The 19,779-nt window shown below is 34.0% G+C and overlaps 1 protein-coding gene across 4 annotated transcripts in view; it reads left to right on the top strand.

The window, feature by feature from the left end:
- Positions 1-19,779, top strand: part of ATR (ATR checkpoint kinase) — a 103,800-nt gene that overhangs the window by 15,673 nt on the left and 68,348 nt on the right. For all 4 annotated transcript variants that reach the window (XR_014245134.1, XR_014245135.1, XM_082393758.1 and 1 more), the window contains exons 7-20: positions 703-896; positions 1,390-1,542; positions 2,270-2,462; positions 2,695-2,957; positions 4,266-4,456; positions 4,627-4,727; positions 4,922-5,093; positions 5,716-5,886; positions 7,483-7,677; positions 9,255-9,440; positions 13,799-13,891; positions 15,392-15,522; positions 16,933-17,076; positions 19,108-19,201. Coding sequence is in view for 2 of the 4 variants with exons in the window: in XM_082393758.1 (XP_082249884.1) it covers positions 703-896; positions 1,390-1,542; positions 2,270-2,462; positions 2,695-2,957; positions 4,266-4,456; positions 4,627-4,727; positions 4,922-5,093; positions 5,716-5,886; positions 7,483-7,677; positions 9,255-9,440; positions 13,799-13,891; positions 15,392-15,522; positions 16,933-17,076; positions 19,108-19,201 (2,281 nt within the window). In the remaining 2 variants the exon portion in view is untranslated. The remainder of the gene's footprint in view (positions 1-702; positions 897-1,389; positions 1,543-2,269; positions 2,463-2,694; positions 2,958-4,265; positions 4,457-4,626; positions 4,728-4,921; positions 5,094-5,715; positions 5,887-7,482; positions 7,678-9,254; positions 9,441-13,798; positions 13,892-15,391; positions 15,523-16,932; positions 17,077-19,107; positions 19,202-19,779) is intronic.

Below are 19,779 nucleotides of genomic sequence, written 5' to 3' on the forward strand. Positions count from 1 at the left end.
GCCAAACGTTTCGTCAAGAGAACTTTGCCCTTTGATCATAAAAGTAGGAATTTAAAACTCATTAGAGGTATATTTTCAGTTTAGTATTCTTAATATAGGCTAATTATCAGAAGAAACAAAGTGTGAACCCTCTCTGAAGATTTAGTCTTACTGCCACATTATAGACCAACACTCCTTGTTAATTTTTTACATAATCATTTATTCTGTATTTTCTGACTCTTAACTAGCTAATACAAAGTTATGAAGGAGATTTTAAAGAAACTATATTCATTCAGATTGCATTAAATTTGGAATTTGAGATAACTTGAAGTAATAGCTAATTAGGTTGAAGTCTGCCTTTCTCGTATAATTAAGAAACAGTTTACACAGGCATATCTTCTGTTATTTTAAAGCCTGGTGGTGTCACATTTAAGTATCATAGATTAGCTTTACCAAATCCTGAGTGATTTAGGCATAAAGGGATTAAACTTAAAATAATGGGCTCAGTAGTTGTGGTGCACAGGCTTAGTTGCTTTGCACCATGTGGGATCTTCCCAGACCAGGGCTCGAACCCGTGTCCCCTGCATTGGCAGGCAGATTCTTAATTGCTGCACCACCAGGGAAGTCCCATACTCAAAGTTTCTTTTGGCTTACTACGATACTAGTTTTGACTATAACAAAATTCATTTTAATTCTATGTCCTAAAAAATGTTTTAACTGCAGCTGCTGTGATTTCAAGGACTGTCAACAGAAATGTAAGAAGAAACCTTCAGTAGTGATAACTTGGATGTCTTTGGATTTTTACACAAAAGTGCTTAAGAGCTGCAGGACTTTGTTAGAATCTGTTCAGAAACCTGACCTGGAGACAATTATTGACAAAGTGGTAAAAATATATGATGCTTTGATGTATATTCAAGGTGAGTACAAAAAACCAATAGATCAAAATAACCTTAAAAGGTAATCAGTATAGAAATAGTTTTTCTCTTTTGCCTAAGGCTTAAATATGCAATTGTTGGGAATACCCAAAAGTTTTTTCTTGATTTCAGTTCTATTAAGCTTATCAGTAATTTGTAAGTTCTAAATTTATTTGTCTAACATTTTGATTTATTCTTTTTCAGTCAATAGAAACTATTTATAACTTTAAAAGTTTTGATTTGAGAATCTGAAGAATGCTATGATTCTTCTCCTAAAAAACATATAAATGCATATTTTTATAAAGTCACAGTTAATTCCTTTGGATTCACAGACCTCAGAACATCATCTCTGTGTTAAGAACCCCTGTTTATTGAATGTTTGCTGTAATTCCACTTGTAAAAGATGTTTAGAATGTCTTTTTTTTATTGAAAGAAGACACAGGTAAATATGATTAAAGAAAAGGTATAATTAATCACCTATTGTGTATTTCTGTAGTAAAAACTTCATTTGAAGATCATATCCTGGAAGACTTATGTGGAATGCTCTCGCTTCCATGGATTTGTTCCCATTCTGATGATGGCTCTTTAAAGTTGACCACATTTGCCACCAGTCTTCTAACAGTAAGCCAGAGGATTTCAGATAGCTACTGTAAGTGGTCACAAAATTCTATATGTGTGATTTGTTTTCTTTTCATTTATCTCTATTTTGGACTTCTAACACTTAATCATTTCTATTTTTTCAATAATTACAAGAGAAGGTACATTTTTTAATAACTTAAAAAGAAGGAGTTAGACATGTAGAAAGGAATAAATTGTAGGATTTGTACATCCTCAACTCTATTCTGCCAACATTGTTCTTCAAAGATGTCATTCCAGTTTATATTTCTGTTAGCAGAATATGTGAGTTCCTGTTGTTTCATATCCTCACCAGCACTTGGCATTGTCAAATTTTAAAATTTTTGTTATCTTAAAAAAAAAAAAAGAGGGAATTCCTTGGCAGTCCAGTGGTTAGGACTCCGTGCTCTCACTGCAGAAGGCCCAGGTTCGATCCCTGGTCTGGGAGCTAAAATCCCACAAGCCGCGCAGTGCGCCTAAAAAAAAAAAAACAGAAAGAATGTCAGAGACATAGCTACCTAAACAAACACATGTTTTTTGCTATCTGATGGGTGTTTCAATTTGGATTTCCCTGATTATCTAGTAAGATTGGGCATAGACCTTTTTTAGTGCACATGCTTTATTTTTGGAAAAGGAGCTTTTAATTAAATACTATATGTATTTTAAATGTTATTTGACTTTACAGCAAAGAATAAATATATATGTATATATATATAAAATTAACACTTAGAAATCTTGATTAATAGACTTAATTTTTTCAGCACCACAGGCACAGTCACGATGCGTATTTCTTCTAACTCTTTTTCCAAGAAGAATATACCTTGAGTGGAGAACAGCAGTTTACAGCTGGGCCCTGCAGAGCTCCCATGAAGTAATCCGGACAAGTTGTATTAATGGATTTTTTATCTTATTACAGCAGCAGAATTCTTGTAACAGAGTTCCCAAGATTCTTATGTATGTATTAATATTTTAATTTGAATATACAACTTGATTGGACAGATATCATACATGCAAATTTATGTTTATTGCTGGCTATATAGAGCTAACATTGCTTTTAGTTTTAGAATTAAAAATTTTTTCCTTCTACCCTTTGTTTTACCAGTACTTTTGCCTCAAATTAAACAAGACTATTTAGACCACAAAATTAAGCAAGAAGGTTTAGTACTTTTTGTTTTTTTCCCCATAGAGATAAAGTCAAAGATGATTCTGACATTGTCAAGAAAGAATTTGCATCTATACTTGGTCAGCTTGTCTGTACACTTCATGGCATGTTTTATTTGACAAGTTCTTTATCAGAACCTTTCTCTGAACATAGACGTATTGACCTTTTATGTAAGAGCCTAAAAGTCACTTCTCAACATGAATGTTCATCTTCTCGACTAAAAGCGTCTGTTTGCAAGCCATTCCTTTTCCTACTGAAAAAAAAATTACCTAGTCCTGTGAAACTTGGTGAGTGGTTTGTTATGATTTATTTAATATTTTAAAGCCTATTTAAGCTCTGTTTTTAAAATCAGTGGTGGAATTAGGCTAAAGCCTTGAAAGATTAGACTTGCTTGATAGAGTCAATGCTTATGTAATGATCATTCATAAAAGGGATGTCTGGTATTAGACTGTATCACAGAACTAACAATGGAAGTAATTTTTAGATTTTCTAAATGCTTTTGTGATTTGACAGTGTAATGGGGCGTACCTGATGTTTGGTTCAATATTGTGAGGTTCAGTACTCTGTATCCTCTTCAGTGATCCCAGGGACCTTCTTAATGTGTCCCTTGCCACTACTTTGGACCTTCAGAACTTCAAATAGTTAGATACTTTGCCCAGCTGAGGAGTATGGATTGTATCTTTGCCGCTTTCCAATGGTAATGGTGTATGAATTTGTTGGGAGCATGAGATTTATACACATACTTGGAAGATTGCTTTGTTTGGGTAATAAATTACAATTTGTCCTCAAGTTTTCAAAACAATGTATGATAGGTGATTTCTAGGACTCCCTAAATCTAGTAATGTAATGTAATGTAATATAAGATTAACAGGGACTGCCCTGGTGGTCCAGTGGTAAAAAACCTGCCTTACAGTGTAGGGCACGCAGGTTCGATCCCTGGTCAGGGAACTAAGATCCCACACCCGCGGGGCAACTAAACCCCTGCGCCACAGCTACTGAGCTCGCGAGCCCTGGAGCCTGCACACAACAACTAGAGAGAGAAAACCCGTACGCCACAACTAGAGAGAAGCCTGTGCACCACAGCGAAGAGCCCGAGCACTGCAATGAAAGATCCCGCGTGCCGCAACTAAGACCTGACGCAGCCAAAAAATAAATAAAATAAATAAATAATAAATAAATCTTTAAAAACAAAATAAGATTAACAGTAAGGCTAAGCTTGCCCTTAATTCAGTTCTTTAGATTAGTAAAATGTGCTTTTAAATCTCTCCCAGTAATATAATGATCTACAAAATCTAAGTGACTAGTCATTATAAAACTTTAAAAAATTCTAGAATTTATTTTAGATTTAAATTATGTATAACTTTTACTAAGTAAAAGTAAATTTAAATTTATAAGTATTCAGTTTTATAAGTACTCAGTATTTATTTGTTTTAATCCTCCACAATTCTGTGTGCTTTACAAATTTAAACACTAAATATTGACTTTATAAGACAACTTAGCATTCTTTGTAGTATATTATTTATTGACAGTATTTTTATAGTAAAACTTTTCTGTTTACTGTGTTAAATTAAGTATTATATGCTTTTGCCCTTTAGCTTTCATAGATAATCTGTATCATCTTTGTAAGCACCTTGATTTTAGAGAAGATGAAACAAATGTAAAAATGGTTCTTGGAACTTTATTAAATTTAATGGAAGATCCAGACAAGGATGTTAGAGTGGCTTTTAGTGGAAATATCAAGCATATATTGGAATCCTTGGATGCTGAAGATGGATTTATAAAAGAGGTTGATGATTTTTATTTTAAATTTAAATTTAATTTAATTTTACTTTATTTTTATTTGTATTTTATTTATTTTATTTTATTAAAATTTTATTTTATTTAAATTTTATTTTTCTGTGTTTTCATAAACCTGGCTTTAAAAATTTCTTTAACTAGTTAATTTTATTGGTCTAGCTTTTTGTCTTAAGAATGAAAGAAGCATATACACATGCTCAGATCTCAAGAAATAATGAGTTGAAGGATACCTTGATTCTTACAACAGGGGATATTGGAAGGTATGTTTGGCAGCTATTGTATACTTCCTTATTTATTTTGGCCATTTTCCTTTTTTGTTTGCCTGCTGTTAGAAATGGTGATATGAGAGATGTGATGTTATAGGAAGAAGTGTGATACCAGTATGCATTTATTTGTGGATTTCCATTTATTTTCAAAACATTGATGATAACTTTTTTTTTTTTAATAATTTTAGGGCAGCAAAAGGGGATTTGGTACCTTTTGCACTCTTGCACTTATTGCATTGTTTATTATCCAAGTCAGCATCTGTCTCTGGAGCAGCATACACAGAAATTAGAGCTCTGGTTGCAGCTAAAAGTGTTAAACTGCAAAACTTTTTCAGCCAGTATAAGAAACCCATCTGTCAGGTGAGAGTCAGCATTGACCTTGACTATAGGAAATAGCATTACTTTGCAAAAGTTAAAAAAAGAACACATATATGTTTTACTTTTCTTGCTTTAAAAAAGAGGTATTTTTAAAAATGGTTTATTTAAAAGAACCTAAATCTCATCATTTTTATATTTTCGTATCTTGGTCTGAAGATATTGTTTATAAATGGGAGAGGGGAAAAATCATCTTATAATAATTATTACGCTCTATTGTTAATCTGTTAAGAGAAGACTTTCTGTATTAGCCTTTCTTGTAGTGATAATAAACTTTTTTATGCCTTGATATTATGGATAAGGCACTTTGTTTTAAAAAAGGTTGATTCAAGGCTGAAAAGTAAGGATATGTTAAAATACAGGCTTTGCACTGTGTTAGTGGTGTAATCCTTAGCAAGATATTCAAGTTTCTTAACTAAGCCTGGTTATTTCATCTGTCAAAGGGAGTATGTGCATAATCTACCTCATTAAGGTTGTTACAAAAATTAAATGAACTAATTTAGGTAATATGTTTAGAACACTGTCTGTACTGTCCTTTATGTTAACTTAAAACATATTAGTTAAATGTTCTTCCTTGTGTGAAAACTAATAAATCATTTTGCTTTAGTTTTTGGTAGAATCCCTCCACTCCAGTCAGATGACAGTGCTTCCTAGTACTCCATGCCAGAATGCTGAGATGAGGAAACAAGATGTGGCTCACCAGAGAGAAATGGCTTTAAATACCTTGTCTGAAATTGCCAATGTTTTTGACTTTCCTGATCTTAATCGTTTCCTTACTGTAAGTTGCAAAGTATAGTTGACTTAATTGAGGTTTTCAATTTAATATTTTGTGTTTATTCCATTCTAGATTTTTTTAAAGAAAATCTGGCAAGTACAATGTAGACCATAGATTTTCAAATTTGCATGTTTTCCTTTTACTTTGATATGATAATATTACTTATGTTATAAAAGTGAAATACGTGTTGATTTGAGTCATTGCTCTATAAAGTTAGCTATCTTGAAAGGTTCATACTATTTAAATAATGCTAATTAATTCAGTTTACTGAGCCCTTATGTCTTTAGTGCTATGATTGGTTCCATTGATAATGGAAAGTCTAATATGATCTTACCTACCCCTAAGGAGTTGGAGTAATATAGTACAAACTAGTGCTATAGATGACCTGTGAATTCAGATGATAGAGTTTGTAGTATGGAGTAGTTTGGGAAGCCTTTGAAAAGTCATTAGTGGGACTGAGGTTTGAAAGATGGATGGTGTAGATTATCTTCTTATGTTTTCCCGAAGGCAAAGTTTATTATTCTTAGTTAATATTATAATAGTGATCCATGCAGAATTTTTCTCTACAGTATTATCATATTTTAACAAACTTAAATTGCATGTAAATTGGACAAATCCTAGAAGGAAATATGATACTATACACTGAGGACCACAAAGCTATTTTTACCTTTTCCCTCAGTAGTTCCATCTGGGAGCCCCAAAGCACAGATGTTTATTGCAACATTTTCCAAGTAGCAAATAGACAAAACCCGGAGAAGAAACTAAGTGTCTAATATTTAGGTCCTAGAATATTATGTACCTTAACATAATAATTATAAATACTTTAGAGAAACTACCTTATAATGTCATAACAGTCTTACAGAATTAATATTAAGTTGAAAGGCATAACACAAATAAGGTTTAAGTGTCTCTGAGGGCAGGGCCTGAGTGTTATTTGCTGTCACATCTTCAGTGCCTAGGATAGTGGCTGACATGTAGTAGTTGTTCATTAGATACATAATAAATGAAAGACCAACCATTTTATGTTTGGAATTTTGTGTATTATTTTATGAATGAGATCTTAAAGGAAACAGACCAAAATCAAAGTAGATTTGTTGCCATGTTGGAATGGTGGGTGTGTTAAAAAGGTTTTCTTTAATATTGCAGCATCAACTTTTTAATTTAAAAAATTAAAAATATTGTATTTATGGCTACTCTTGTTTATTGTCTAAATACTATAGTTAGGTCAAATAATAAATCAGGCTTGGAACCACTGCCTTAAGAGCATGAGTACATTTTAACACATATTCATGAGAAATTATTTTCTTTGCTACTTGTACATTAGCTTATTTATTGTCTGTCTCTCCCCCTCTGCAGTGTAAACTCTGTGCCATCAGGGACCTTGTCTATTTTTTCACTGCTGTATCTGAAGTGCCTGAATCATAGTAGATGCTCGTTAAATATGTGTTGAATGAATAAATGGTATATCTGAATTCAGATATGTTGTATGTGGACTCCAAATTTGTGTGGCATTTTTAATTATTTTTGAACATAGCTTATATGAATATTTTATCACCTGGACAAATGTACTTTTTAGTAATTGTAGTGTTTCTTTTTCAGAGAACATTACAAGTTCTGCTACCTGACCTTGCTGCCAAAGCAAGCCCTGCAGCTTCTGCTCTCATTCGAACTTTAGGAAAACAATTAAATGTCAATCGTAGAGAGATTTTAATAAATAATTTCAAGTATATTTTTTCCCATTTGGTCTGTTCCTGTTCCAAGGATGAATTAGAACGTGCCCTTCATTATCTAAAGGTAATTGAATATTTGTTTGTATTTTACTCTTTTGTTTAAATTAGCATTATAGGAAAGCTGCTGTGACATTCTTGTAGGAAATAGAGTGAGTAGTTTATAGTCTATCCGTAGTTTATAGTCTATCCTAGGGTAATATAAGTTCAAATGGTACGTAAATAAGCTTTGCCCTGGGCCAAAGGAGAGTATTAAATAGAATTATTCTTTTGTTATATTCTTTGATTGTTTTACCATAATGGTATATGATAGGTAGTCATCCATTCATGGATCAGATTCTCAGCTAATTTCATTTTATTTTTTTTAAGTTTTATTTATTTATTTATTTTGATTTTGGCTGTGCCGGGTCTTAGTTGGGGCATGCGGGATCTTCACTGTGGCATGCAGACTTCCTAGTTGCAGCGTGCAGACTTCTTAGTTGCGGCATGTGGGCTTCTTATTTACAGCACACGGACTCCTAGTTGTGGCATGCATGTGGGATCTAGTTCCCCGACCAGGGATCAAACCTGGGCCCCCTGCATTTGGGAGCACGGAGTCCTTCCCACTGGACCACCAGGGAAGTCCCAGCTAATTTCATTTTAGAATTTATTAATTGATTGGAGCTGTAAAATGACTAATGATATGCAAGTAATGACATCTATTGGAAGAGGCAGTATCCTTCAACTGTAGTACAATGTCAGCACTGAGTTTAGTTACTTAGTGCTCTGATTACAGTTTGGCCCAGTTTCTTGCTAGTTTTCAAATTTAAAATTATAGCTTGTGCTTCTTTTTTTGGTGTTATAGTAGCAACAATATCTGAGGAATAAGAGGCTACATGGGAACAATAGAACCTGTCAGATATGCATATGTAACTCTACTGTTTTTCTCTGATGTTAATTTATTTCACATATTTCATGATATGCCAGCTATGGATCTCTTTCCACATGAGACTTTTTCAATATTGAGTGTATTTATTCATTTTGAGAAAGAAAATCTTTATTGTAAAGGTGGAATGATGATAACATTTCAGTGCTTCTTACTACATGTCAGAAACTTTGCTAAACAATTTTTATGGATCATTTCAGTTGGATAACTCCTCACAGTTACCCAGTGAGATAAAAGTACTATTTTTCCATTTGATAGATGAGAAAACTAAGGCAGAGAAAGGTCAGATTAGGTTACTTATCTAAGTCACAGCACACTTAATAAATGATAAAGCTGGAATTTAAATATCAGCAGTCTGAGCAGAAAGACTGTGCTCTGAGCCACTGATTTTCCTGTCAGGGTTACATTTCCATGAATAATGAGTGGATGACATCTTGAACCGTTATAGAAAACTAGACTCCCTTTTTAAATTGTTATTTCAAAATAAAGTCTGATCACTTGTTTTCATTACCTGTAACCCATGGCAGACCTACCAGGAGAAATCAAGGTCAGAATCCTTTTCCAATGACTTTTTTATATCATTAGTAATTCTTGTCACCTGATCTAGAGCTCCTGATTAACTAATAGTGTATTAAAATCAGTATACTTATTTCCAAGGTATTAGTATGGAGAAAAAAAACCCTTTTTAAAAAAATTTTTGAAATATGTCTTTGGGTTAGAATGAAACAGAAATTGAACTCGGGAGCCTGTTGAGACAAGATTTCCAAGGACTGCATAATGAGTTATTGCTACGTATTGGAGAACACTATCAACAGGTTTTCAATGGTTTGTCAATACTTGCCTCATTTGCATCTAGTGATGATCCATATCAGGGCCCAAGAGATATCACGTCACCCGAACTAATGGTAAGGAATATGTTGTATGGGTTTTTTGCTTGGTTTTTCTCCTTTTTGTAGCTTAATTATGAAATTGGAGAAACAGGTGTTTTATATATTTTCCAAATGCTAGAGATTTATTTGAATTTTCAATTGGGATTTTTATTTTGAAAAGGGTGATGATTTAAATTGCATGGTCACAGCATACATATTAGCATTGAAAAATATGCATTTTCAAATGATCTTAGATTTTATTTTTTCATTGGGTAAAAATGTTCATTTTTCTTCACCGCTTTTTCACTGTAGATTGGAGTGCGTTTGTAGCTCCCCCCACTACCCCTTCCGTGGCATGACATGCTAACTTTATCACTTCTAACTATATTTAAATCCATTGTTGGATTTAAGATAAGTTAGAAAATATGTTATTCCTTTTTGTCTTTCCTTGTCTTAAATTTGTATCTGAAATCATCTTACTATTTTATTTCTTCACCTGAAAAAACATAAATCCTGAGGCTTACTATTTCTTCTTTTGATTGCTTTCATTCTTTCAAGAGACTCAAATTTTGCTGATATTTTGCTGATATTTTGACTATCAGCGAAATATCTTGAGAGATTTCTATCTCTGCTTTCTCATTTCCCATTCATTCTTTAGCTTATTCTAGCCTGACTCTGTTCTAAATATTCTACTGAAATTCTCATCTTGTCAAGGTCAAAAACAGTCTTCCTGCTATAAAATCTAATGGTCACTTCTCTTTTCCTATCTTATTCGGCTTCCAGTAGCATTCAGTACAACTGACCATCCTTTCTTATGTGGCATCTGTGACACTGCATTTTCTTGATTTTCTTTTTGCTTCACTGTCTACTCATTCTTTTTTTAAAAATTTATTTTATTGAAGTATAGTTGATTTACAATGTTGTGTTAATTTCTGCTGTATAGCAAAGTGATTCAGTTAACATATATATATTCTTTTTCATAGTCCTTTCCATTATGGTTTATTACAGGATACTGAATACAGTTCCCTGTGCTATACAGTAGGACCTTGTTGTTTATCCATTCTATATATAATAGTTTGCATCTGCTAATCCCAAACTCCCAAACTATCCCTCCCCCACCCCTCCCCCTTGGCAACCACAGGTCTGTTCTCTATGTCTGTGAGTCTGTTTCTGTTTGGTCGATAAAGTTCATTTGTGTCATATTTTAGATTCCACATATAAGTGATAGCATATGGTATTTGTCTTTCTCTTTCTGACTTATTTCACATAGTATTCACATAGTATGATAATCCCTTGGTTCATCCATGTTGCTGCAAATGGCATTATTTCATTCTTTTTTATGGCTGAGTAGGATTCCATTGTATATATGTACCACATCTTCTTTATCCATTCATCTGTTGATTGTCCACTCATTCTTTTCTTTTTCTTTTTTTTGTCCACTCATTCTTAATCTTTACTTTATCTACTTTATCCTCTAAATGTTAGATTGATTCAGTGCTGTGTAATTGGGTCTTTTTCTCTATAAATATTCTCTCTTTAAATGAGAGAGAATATGAATTCATCTGTTCCTGTAATATGATTTACGTTTTGTTGATTTCATAGTGGAACTTCTAGTCCAGACCTCTCTTGAGCTTTGGACTTTTGGGCTTATGCAAGTTAGGTCCTGGGAGGAAACAGATGGCGTACACAAAAATGTTTCACTGAAAAGAATTTAATGAAGGGACTATTTTCATTGATATGGGCAAGGTTAAGAGAACCAGCAGGGAATGTTAAGGAACCCAGGGACTAGAAACGGCAGAAAACATATGCTCCCCTTAGTCCTGGGCAGGAAGAAATGGCGTTACCAGAGCCTGGTTGAGAGCTAGAACCATGGTGCGGGGGAAGGGCTCTCATTGTATATAACCACTGCCAGAACCACCTCACAATGCAGAGAGAGCAGGAAGTATAAATACCACACTCTCTCCTCCTGCCCTTTGTTCCCTTGTTGGTGCCTCCTGTTGACTGAATTTAGTGGGAAGCCAGAGGGAAAGATATTGTGAGTGATGAAATCTGGTTAGCCTCCTAGGCACATAGCAAGGCAGAAAAGAGCAGAGAATGGATCTGAGGATGAGGGAAGATGGCAGATAGAGACTGTCCAGCTTCCTCTTTGTAATCTCTATTTGTCCGTCTTTTAAGCATCTCAAACAAGTCCAAACATTACATGTCCATTAAAAAATCTTTATTTTCCCTTTAACCTGTTTCTCTCACAGTCTTCCCTTCTCAGGAAATGGTACCAGTGTCTACCTAGAAGCTCAGTTGCTTCAAAACCTGGAAGGTATTCATGAGCCCTTCATTTCTTATATCCTTTAAAATTAAGTTTCAACAAGTCCTTTCAAGTCTAGCCCCAAAATATATCTTTCCATCTCTGCGGCCACCACCCTTATACAGGTGACCATCATCTTTCTCCAGGAATACTGTAAAAACATCCTAACAGTTCTCTCCTTTTGCTCTTCCTTTCCTGCATCTTTAATCAGTTATTTACACAGCATTTGAAGTACTCTTCTTACAACTTATACTCACATTATCCCCTGTCTAAATTCCTTCTATTGTTTTCATTGCTCTTATAAGGCTGTACGTGGTCTGTATATCTTTCCACCCTCATATTGTGCAACTTTTATCTTCCTTTCTCCCTGTATTTCAGCATTGTTTTGTTTGTGTTTCTTAAACATGTCAAGTTTTTTCCTGCTTCACAGCCTTTGCAGTACGTAGTTTCTTTACTTGGAATATTATCCTGGATCTTTTTCATTCTTTAGATCTCAGAGTTTCCTGATCACCCTATCTAAGTTCCTGATCACCTCATCCCAGTTCTCTCTCATGTGATCATGTTTATTTCTTTATAGCACTTGTCGCAACCTTATGTACATATTTACTTGTTTAATGTCTTCTTCTCATATCAGTGTCCCATGTAAGCTAGTAGGGAGAGCTTATCTCATACACCTGCACCTGGCACAGTATTCTAGGCATACATAATAAATATTTGGTGAGTGGCAGATGAACAAACTATTTGTCTAAATGTAAGAGCTTTAAAATTAGAATGTTGACACAGACTATGTGAGTATCATCTATATCTGCTTTTCATTTAAGAATGGGCTGAAACCATGCGATTAGTGAATTATGGCTTATTAAACCTAAGTTGAGTCTTAATCCAAATCAGAAGTTTGTAAATTAAATGTAATTTTAGGCTTTGGTAGAACAGGTGATTCTCTGTGCTTTGGAAGAGAAAAAAAGTTTATCCCAACATCTAACCTGGAGAACGTGTTGGACACCTAATTTCCTCTCTACTGTGAGGTAGTGCAATACCCTTCTTACTGCCCCCTGACCACAGCCTGGCAGTGTGTGTAACCTAGAGGTACTTAAATTAGGTGCCTCAATGCCAAACAATGCAACTTTCTCCTGGAGTTGGAAAATATTCTAATTGCTACTTCTCCCCAGCACCCCCCCCTTTTTTTTTGGTCCCTTTTCTTGCCTATACATAAAGATTTTTAAAGAGGGGAAGATTCTTCTTTGCAGAGTACTCACATTCCCAGTTTTTAATAATACTAACTTAAGTTTATTTAACACTTTACTATATTCTAAGTGCTTAACACGTGTTATTTTATTTAATCTCTACGACAACTCTATGCAGTTGGTGCTTTCATTGTCCCATCTTACAGACTCAGAGGAGCTAAGTAACTTATCCAGCGTCAAATACTAGGAAGTGTCAAAACTGGGATTCAAACCCAGGTTTGGCTGATTTAAAGCCCATACCCTCTCCTCTAGGACCCTTTTTCAAGAAAGAATTAACCCTGTCCACTTCAGGAGACCCAAAGTGCCATGGACAGTGATACCTAACCTGTAATTGTTGATACCCTAGGCTTGTACCCCTTTATTACTATTACATCAGGGGATATTGACCTCTATGTCAGACCTTCATTCTGGCAGGGTACCTGCTCCTTAATCAAGTACTTTTTTTTTTGTCCACCTTAGCTCTAAATGCTCTAGATAAGGACATTCACTTGTCTTTCTCTATTCTTCTCCTTAAGATAAATATCCTCTCCACTCTGGATGCTGACATGAGTCAGATCCTGAGAATCCCACCGTAGCTCAACTGTAATTCAAAAGCTTATGATTTTCTCACTGTACAGTACTATTTAATCATATTTTGATTGTAAATCAGTTTCACTAATTTTTAAAGTATTACATGTGAAAATATATGCTTTGGGAAAAATTTAATTCACCAACTGTTTATTTCCAATATTCTATGTAGTTAGATAAAATAGAAATAATCTAAATAAATTGTTGGTTTATGAAATTTGATCTGTATAAAACTTATGTAGTACCTTTTTTATGTGGGGTTTTTTTTTTTTTCCCCTTAGGCTGATTATTTGCAACCCAAGTTGTTGGGCATCTTGGCCTTTTTTAACATGCAGTTACTGAGCTCCAGTGTTGGCATTGAAGATAAGAAAATGGTAGGTGGTGATAGTTGAGTTGCAAAGTGCCAGAACAGAATTCATATAGAATATGCAGTAGACATGACTTCTCCTTCTAGCTGCAAACATTCAAAGATGAAAAATAATCAAACACATGATATTCTGTGTTCCTGAACAACTCACATAAGCTTTTGGGGAATCTAAAAAGAAAAATTATATCATTTACTGTTCTTTTATTTATAAGGGACAGAAAACTCACCCAAACTGGCTTAAAGGAATTTGTTGGCTCTGTAACTAAAAGTGTAAGGATAATATAGCTTCGGGCATAGCTTGATTTTGGACATGGTGTTATCAGAATTAACCACTTAGCTCAAATTCCTTTGGATTGGCTCTAACTTAAGTGCTAGGTGATGGCCCCAACAGCTTCAGGCTCACGTTGTCACAACATCTAGCTCAGTGGGAAGAAAAGAGACCAGCACTCCCTGATAGCTCAAACAGAAGTTGCATTATTGAATGCATTGGCCCAAATTGGTCTCATGTGAGTCATGGCCCATGGTGCTTTTGAATACCAAAAATGTTAAGTTACAGAAAGTAAAGTAACTTCAGTATTTGTCAGTGTATGTTTAAATGCATTTGGCACAGTGAAATTTCCTTATGATTGCTGTCACAATTGGTCACCCCTGGAAATTTTTGTCTGTAGATTGGGATAGAATTTTAGATACTGATTAAATTTCCCTTTTTATTGGTCTCCACTCTTCAGTCAGTAAAATTATAATAAAAGCCCATGAAGGGAAGCTTTTATTTCAGTCTGTACTCCCTTTCTCTTAATTAATTAACCTCTAAAAATTTCAGCAACCAATACTTGTCCTTTTGGTGTCAACTGGTAAATTTAATCCCCCAAATAACTTCTATCTATGTGAAATCTTTCTTACTGTTATCCCAAGTGAGAGAATAACCTCAAAACTAAGAAAACTAAAGTTTGTTTTAAACCATAAAGAGTTTGCGTATTTTGGCACATAGTTAAGGTTGACTGGAGAGTTTCTTTACCCCTCCGTTAGAATCTGGAGCTATTCATACAAGTCTGATTCTGTATTCCACACCAATAAAAATGTGTGTATTATTTTCTGAGTATGTCATTAGTTACCTATTTGTTTTATTACTAAATTAGAGCATGTTGAATTTAGTACCATTAGGACAAAAATGCATGTGCTGCATAGCAGTTTGGGATGGATATGAAGAAGATTAAACAATAGGTATTATGTTCTTAATAAATTTGAAAATTACTGCTTAAGAGGACCACCAGAACCAAAATAACAAATCACCTTCAAAGAGGGAAAAAAAAAGAACTCAACTTGTGTTTTTCAAATTTATAACTCTTACATAAGCACTTGGACAAAATAAACTGCCAATATTTATTAGACCTTGTGTTGCCAGAGAATAGGTACTCTGAGATTAGTGTGGGAAGCACTTGTCCTTAGGGCTCATCTGCTCCTGCCAGCTTCTTTATGGCTTTATTTTGAAGCCCTGCTTACTTTATAGGCCTTGAACAGTTTGATGTCTTTGATGAAATTAATGGGACCCAAACATGTCAGTTCTGTGAGGGTGAAGATGATGACCACACTGAGAACTGGCCTTCGTTTCAAGGATGATTTTCCTGAATTGTGTTGCAGGTAAATGACTGCCTGAGTTCATGAGATTTTTTGCATTTCCCAATAGCACTAACTTGATTTCTTATCTCTTTGAGGGAATTTGGGTTCAAACCAGAAATAAGAAATAGTTAAGATAGAAAGGCTATTTGTACTGAAAAGGGAGTGTGTTTCCTTCTTTAAAAACATTTTTCTGTGAAGTATTTTAATATACTAGGAAATAGAATAATATAATGAACCCCTATATACCCGTTTCCGAGCCTCAGTAGTTATCAATATTGTTAATCTTATTTAATCTTTCCACCTCTACCTTTTTTATTGTTACTTGGAATGTTTTAAAGAAAACCCAGTATCGTATCATTGGACTTCTAAATATACCGCAGATGTATCTAGAGGATAAGGATATTTTAAAAAATATATAACCATCATAAATTATTATACTTAGCAGAACTAATAGGAATTCCTTAATATCATCTAAAATTCAGCTTTCCCCAATTGTCTCAAAGATGTTTTTTCCCAAAGATGTTGGTTTGCTTGAATTAGAATCCACATAAGATACACATGTCACACATTTGGTTGTTTGACCCCCTAAGTAACTCTTACAAATAGATGCATCCCTTAAGTCTCCTCTCCACATTTCTTTTAGGCCACTGAGATTTGGGTGTGTAGGATTTAGCTGATTGCTAATTTAATTTAATTTCAGTAATACTGCTAACAATAAAACTACTGAATGCAGTTTAAGCTTCTGAAAGTTTCTTTTTGTTCTTGACTATATTTTATTGGAGATGTACAGTCAGAATAATATGTTTTACTATATTCAGAATCCTGTGATAAACCATAATGGAAAAGAATATTAGAAAGAATTTTAAAAAATAATATGTTTTAAAGTCATGTGAAATAATTCTTTCCTGTATAGCTGTGCCATCTACTTGGTATTATTAGGTTCAGTTTAAGTTTGCTTAAAATTTGTAGAGGTTGCTTTTTTCTTCTATTTTATATAATTTAAAAATCATATAAAACATTTACTTTGTCCCAAATTCAAATTTGTGTAACAAGTTACACTCAGAGAATCTAGCCTTCATTCCTGAATTGCTAAAAATAGATGTGTCTATTTTTATTAATTTTTGTATAATCCCCCCCTTTCTAAAAGTATAAGCAAATGCACACTTACTCACAGATACTTTTTTTTGTCATGTTAACCCTGCACCAAAAGGTAACATATTATAAGCATTGTTTTTCACCTTGCTTTTTTGACTTAGTGTATTATAGAGATCACTCTATTTGAGTGTACAGTACTCATCTTTATTCCATTTTACAGCTGCCTTGTAATCTTTTTGCTTATATGTATCATTGTTTGTTCATCTAATAATTAACTGGTGAAGCTTTGCAAATAATAAAAATGATGTGACTTTTAACTTTTGTTTTTTCATGTAGGGCTTGGGACTGCTTTGTTCGTTGCCTGGATCATGCTTATCTAGGCTCCCTTCTCAGTCATGTAATAGTAGCTTTGTTACCTCTCATACACATCCAGCCTAAAGAAACTGCAGCTATATTTCACTACCTCATAATTGAAAACAGGTATTGTAAATGAAATTAATAAAGATAACAGCTTTTTACTACTGCATTTTTATGTCTCAGGGTATTAGGGTTACTGTTGGTAGCGTGGAACTGTTCACATTCTTTTTAATTTAGAGTCCGTTAATAAACAGAAGTAATTGACATGCTTTAAGTCAATACATACCAAACTGATGCTCTTTCAGTTGTGACATGGCTTTTATTATTAATATATTTTAAGCTTAGTAGTTAGTAGGTCAATAACTCAAAATTATTTTTCATCAATTTTGAAAGGGGTGAGACTAATATTACCTTTCTTCTCACAGTTAAAAGGCAGACAGTTGAATGCATGAGAAAGATTAGGAGAGCTAATAACTTTTTTTCTACAGCTTACCTTAGTTGAAACCCTTATTACTTCATTGCATTAACCTTTTAACCAGCCTCCCTTCCTTTAAGCTTTTATTATGTTTCTTCATATTGTTCATATTTTAAAACATCTCTTTATCTGTATCATTTCAGCGTACAGAGGCATTCTGTTTTTCTCCATTTCCTAGCTGATAAATTCCAAATTGTTTATTTTGATATTCAAGGCTTTCTAAAATCTGGCCACATCTTATTTCTTAAAATCATTTCCCAAGATTTTTCAAAGCAGATATTAGGCTGTAGCCAATCCAGACTGCTAATGCAAGAATATACATTACTCCTTCCCATTTTTATTTTTCACTCAGGCTGCTTTTTAGCCTGGAATGTCTTTCTATACACTTAAATTTTTTTTGTCCATTTTTGCACATACTGTTGTATGTCATAGTTACTTCTGAAAAATTAGGATTTAAGTACTATTTATTTACTTACTTATCCTTATGCTATTGCAGTTCCATTAATCATTTTCAGTAACTGTTCAATCAGGGAGAAAATACAGAAGAAAAGGTTAATGGAGTTTTTTCCCAATTAAAATACTTTTCTTTTTGGTATTTTGTACATAATGGAACAATATAATCACTGATCTAGATCACTTTTCAAATACCTTTTGGATTATTATGCAAATAGTATATCTTTGCTGTTTATTTTAGAGGAATCATTTCTCTGCCTTTTCATATAATAAAAAAATTCTCTTTCACTCTGCCAGATAGAAGACCTTAAGCTCTCTGAGTGAAGGAGTTACTGCAGCTTTCTTTATTGTTACATCCCCAGTTTCTAGCAAATAGTAGCACATAGTAGTTACTTAATACCTGTTTGTTGCATGAGTTAATGAAGACTAGAATTTAGAAACACTTTTATTTGGACCCAGAAATATTAGGGCTTTACATTTGAAGCAAGTTAAAAATTGTAGCCTCAGTAAGAATTACTTACGTATTTTTCTCTAGTATATCTTTGTGAGAATTTGTGTTTTGGGGTTGGGTTTGTATTGCCGCATTATACACCACTCCAAAACCTAGTGTCTTAAAACAACAAGCATCTTTATTTACTCATGATTTTGCAGTCTGGGCTGGGTTCAGCTGGTCAGTTCCTTGGCTGTTCTTACCAATGGTCATTGCAGTCAGCCAGCAGGTAGACTTGGCTGGGCTTCTCCCTCTTTCATTTAGTCTCAGAGCTTCTCTCTCTCTCCATGTAACCTGTCTCTGATGGTAGCCAGACTTCTTACGTGGTGACTCAGGACTCTCATGAGGACAAAACCAGAAGCTTCCAGACCTTTTTAACACTTAGGCCACAAATAGGCCCAACATCTCTTCTGCCACATTCTGTTTTTTAAAGCAAGTCACACACCTAGCCCAAATTGAAGATGAAGTGACTATACATAGGAGTATATACCAAGACATAGAGATTATTCAGGGCCACCAATGTAGCAGACTGCCACAGGGTGATTTTGTTAGATTTGATTATTTGCCACTATTACCTGAGCATCCTTGACATGGTTAGGAAAAATACTTTGCATGTCAATAGTCAACTAGCACTTTCAAGTGTGAATTAAGTTGGCCTTAGTTTCAACCTCTGCTTTGTATTTTTTTTTTATTTCATATTCGGCAAATAATTCTTTTTCTTCCAACTAACTATTAGGGATGCTGTGCAAGATTTTCTTCATGAAATATATTTTTTACCTGATCATCCAGAATTAAAAAAGATAAAAGCAGTTCTACAGGAATACAGAAAGGTATTTAATTTTTTATGTATGGTTTAGGAGATCATTGATACAAAATTATTCCTAAGTTCCAGAACACTGAGTAGAGATTCTTTGGAATCATATCTAAGGATATTATAGTCATATTCTGATGGCTAATTTCTGATGACTAAATAATCCTATATTGAGTCCATGATTTTTAGAAGGAAGTTTTAGCATCTAGATCAAAGATTTAATAGGATTAGATAGAACAGAGAGCAAAGGATACAGTTCTTATGCCTTTACTACCCAGATCACTATGTTCTTACTTACAGTCCCTAAAAGAAGTGACTGTAGCTGCATACTCTGAGTAAAGAAAGAAAGCTGTGGGAGGATTCCAATTTTTTTGTGCTACAAACCATGTTATGGAAGTGTCAGATCTGATTCTGAGCTTTAGAAGGGGAATCATCTGTAGTTCCAACATCCTGAAGTTCAGTGAACTCTCTGAAATTATAAAAATATTAGTGGTGATTCCATAGAATTTTAGGGCAGGAAGTGGGATACCTGACCTTGGGTCAGAGTAGCAGATGTATTTACTACAGATCGCAAGATTGATTCTGAAGACTTTATAT

This window comes from Balaenoptera borealis (assembly GCF_965194805.1).
Source record: "Balaenoptera borealis genome assembly, chromosome: 5".
In the NCBI taxonomy this organism is placed as follows: Eukaryota; Metazoa; Chordata; class Mammalia; order Artiodactyla; family Balaenopteridae; genus Balaenoptera; species Balaenoptera borealis.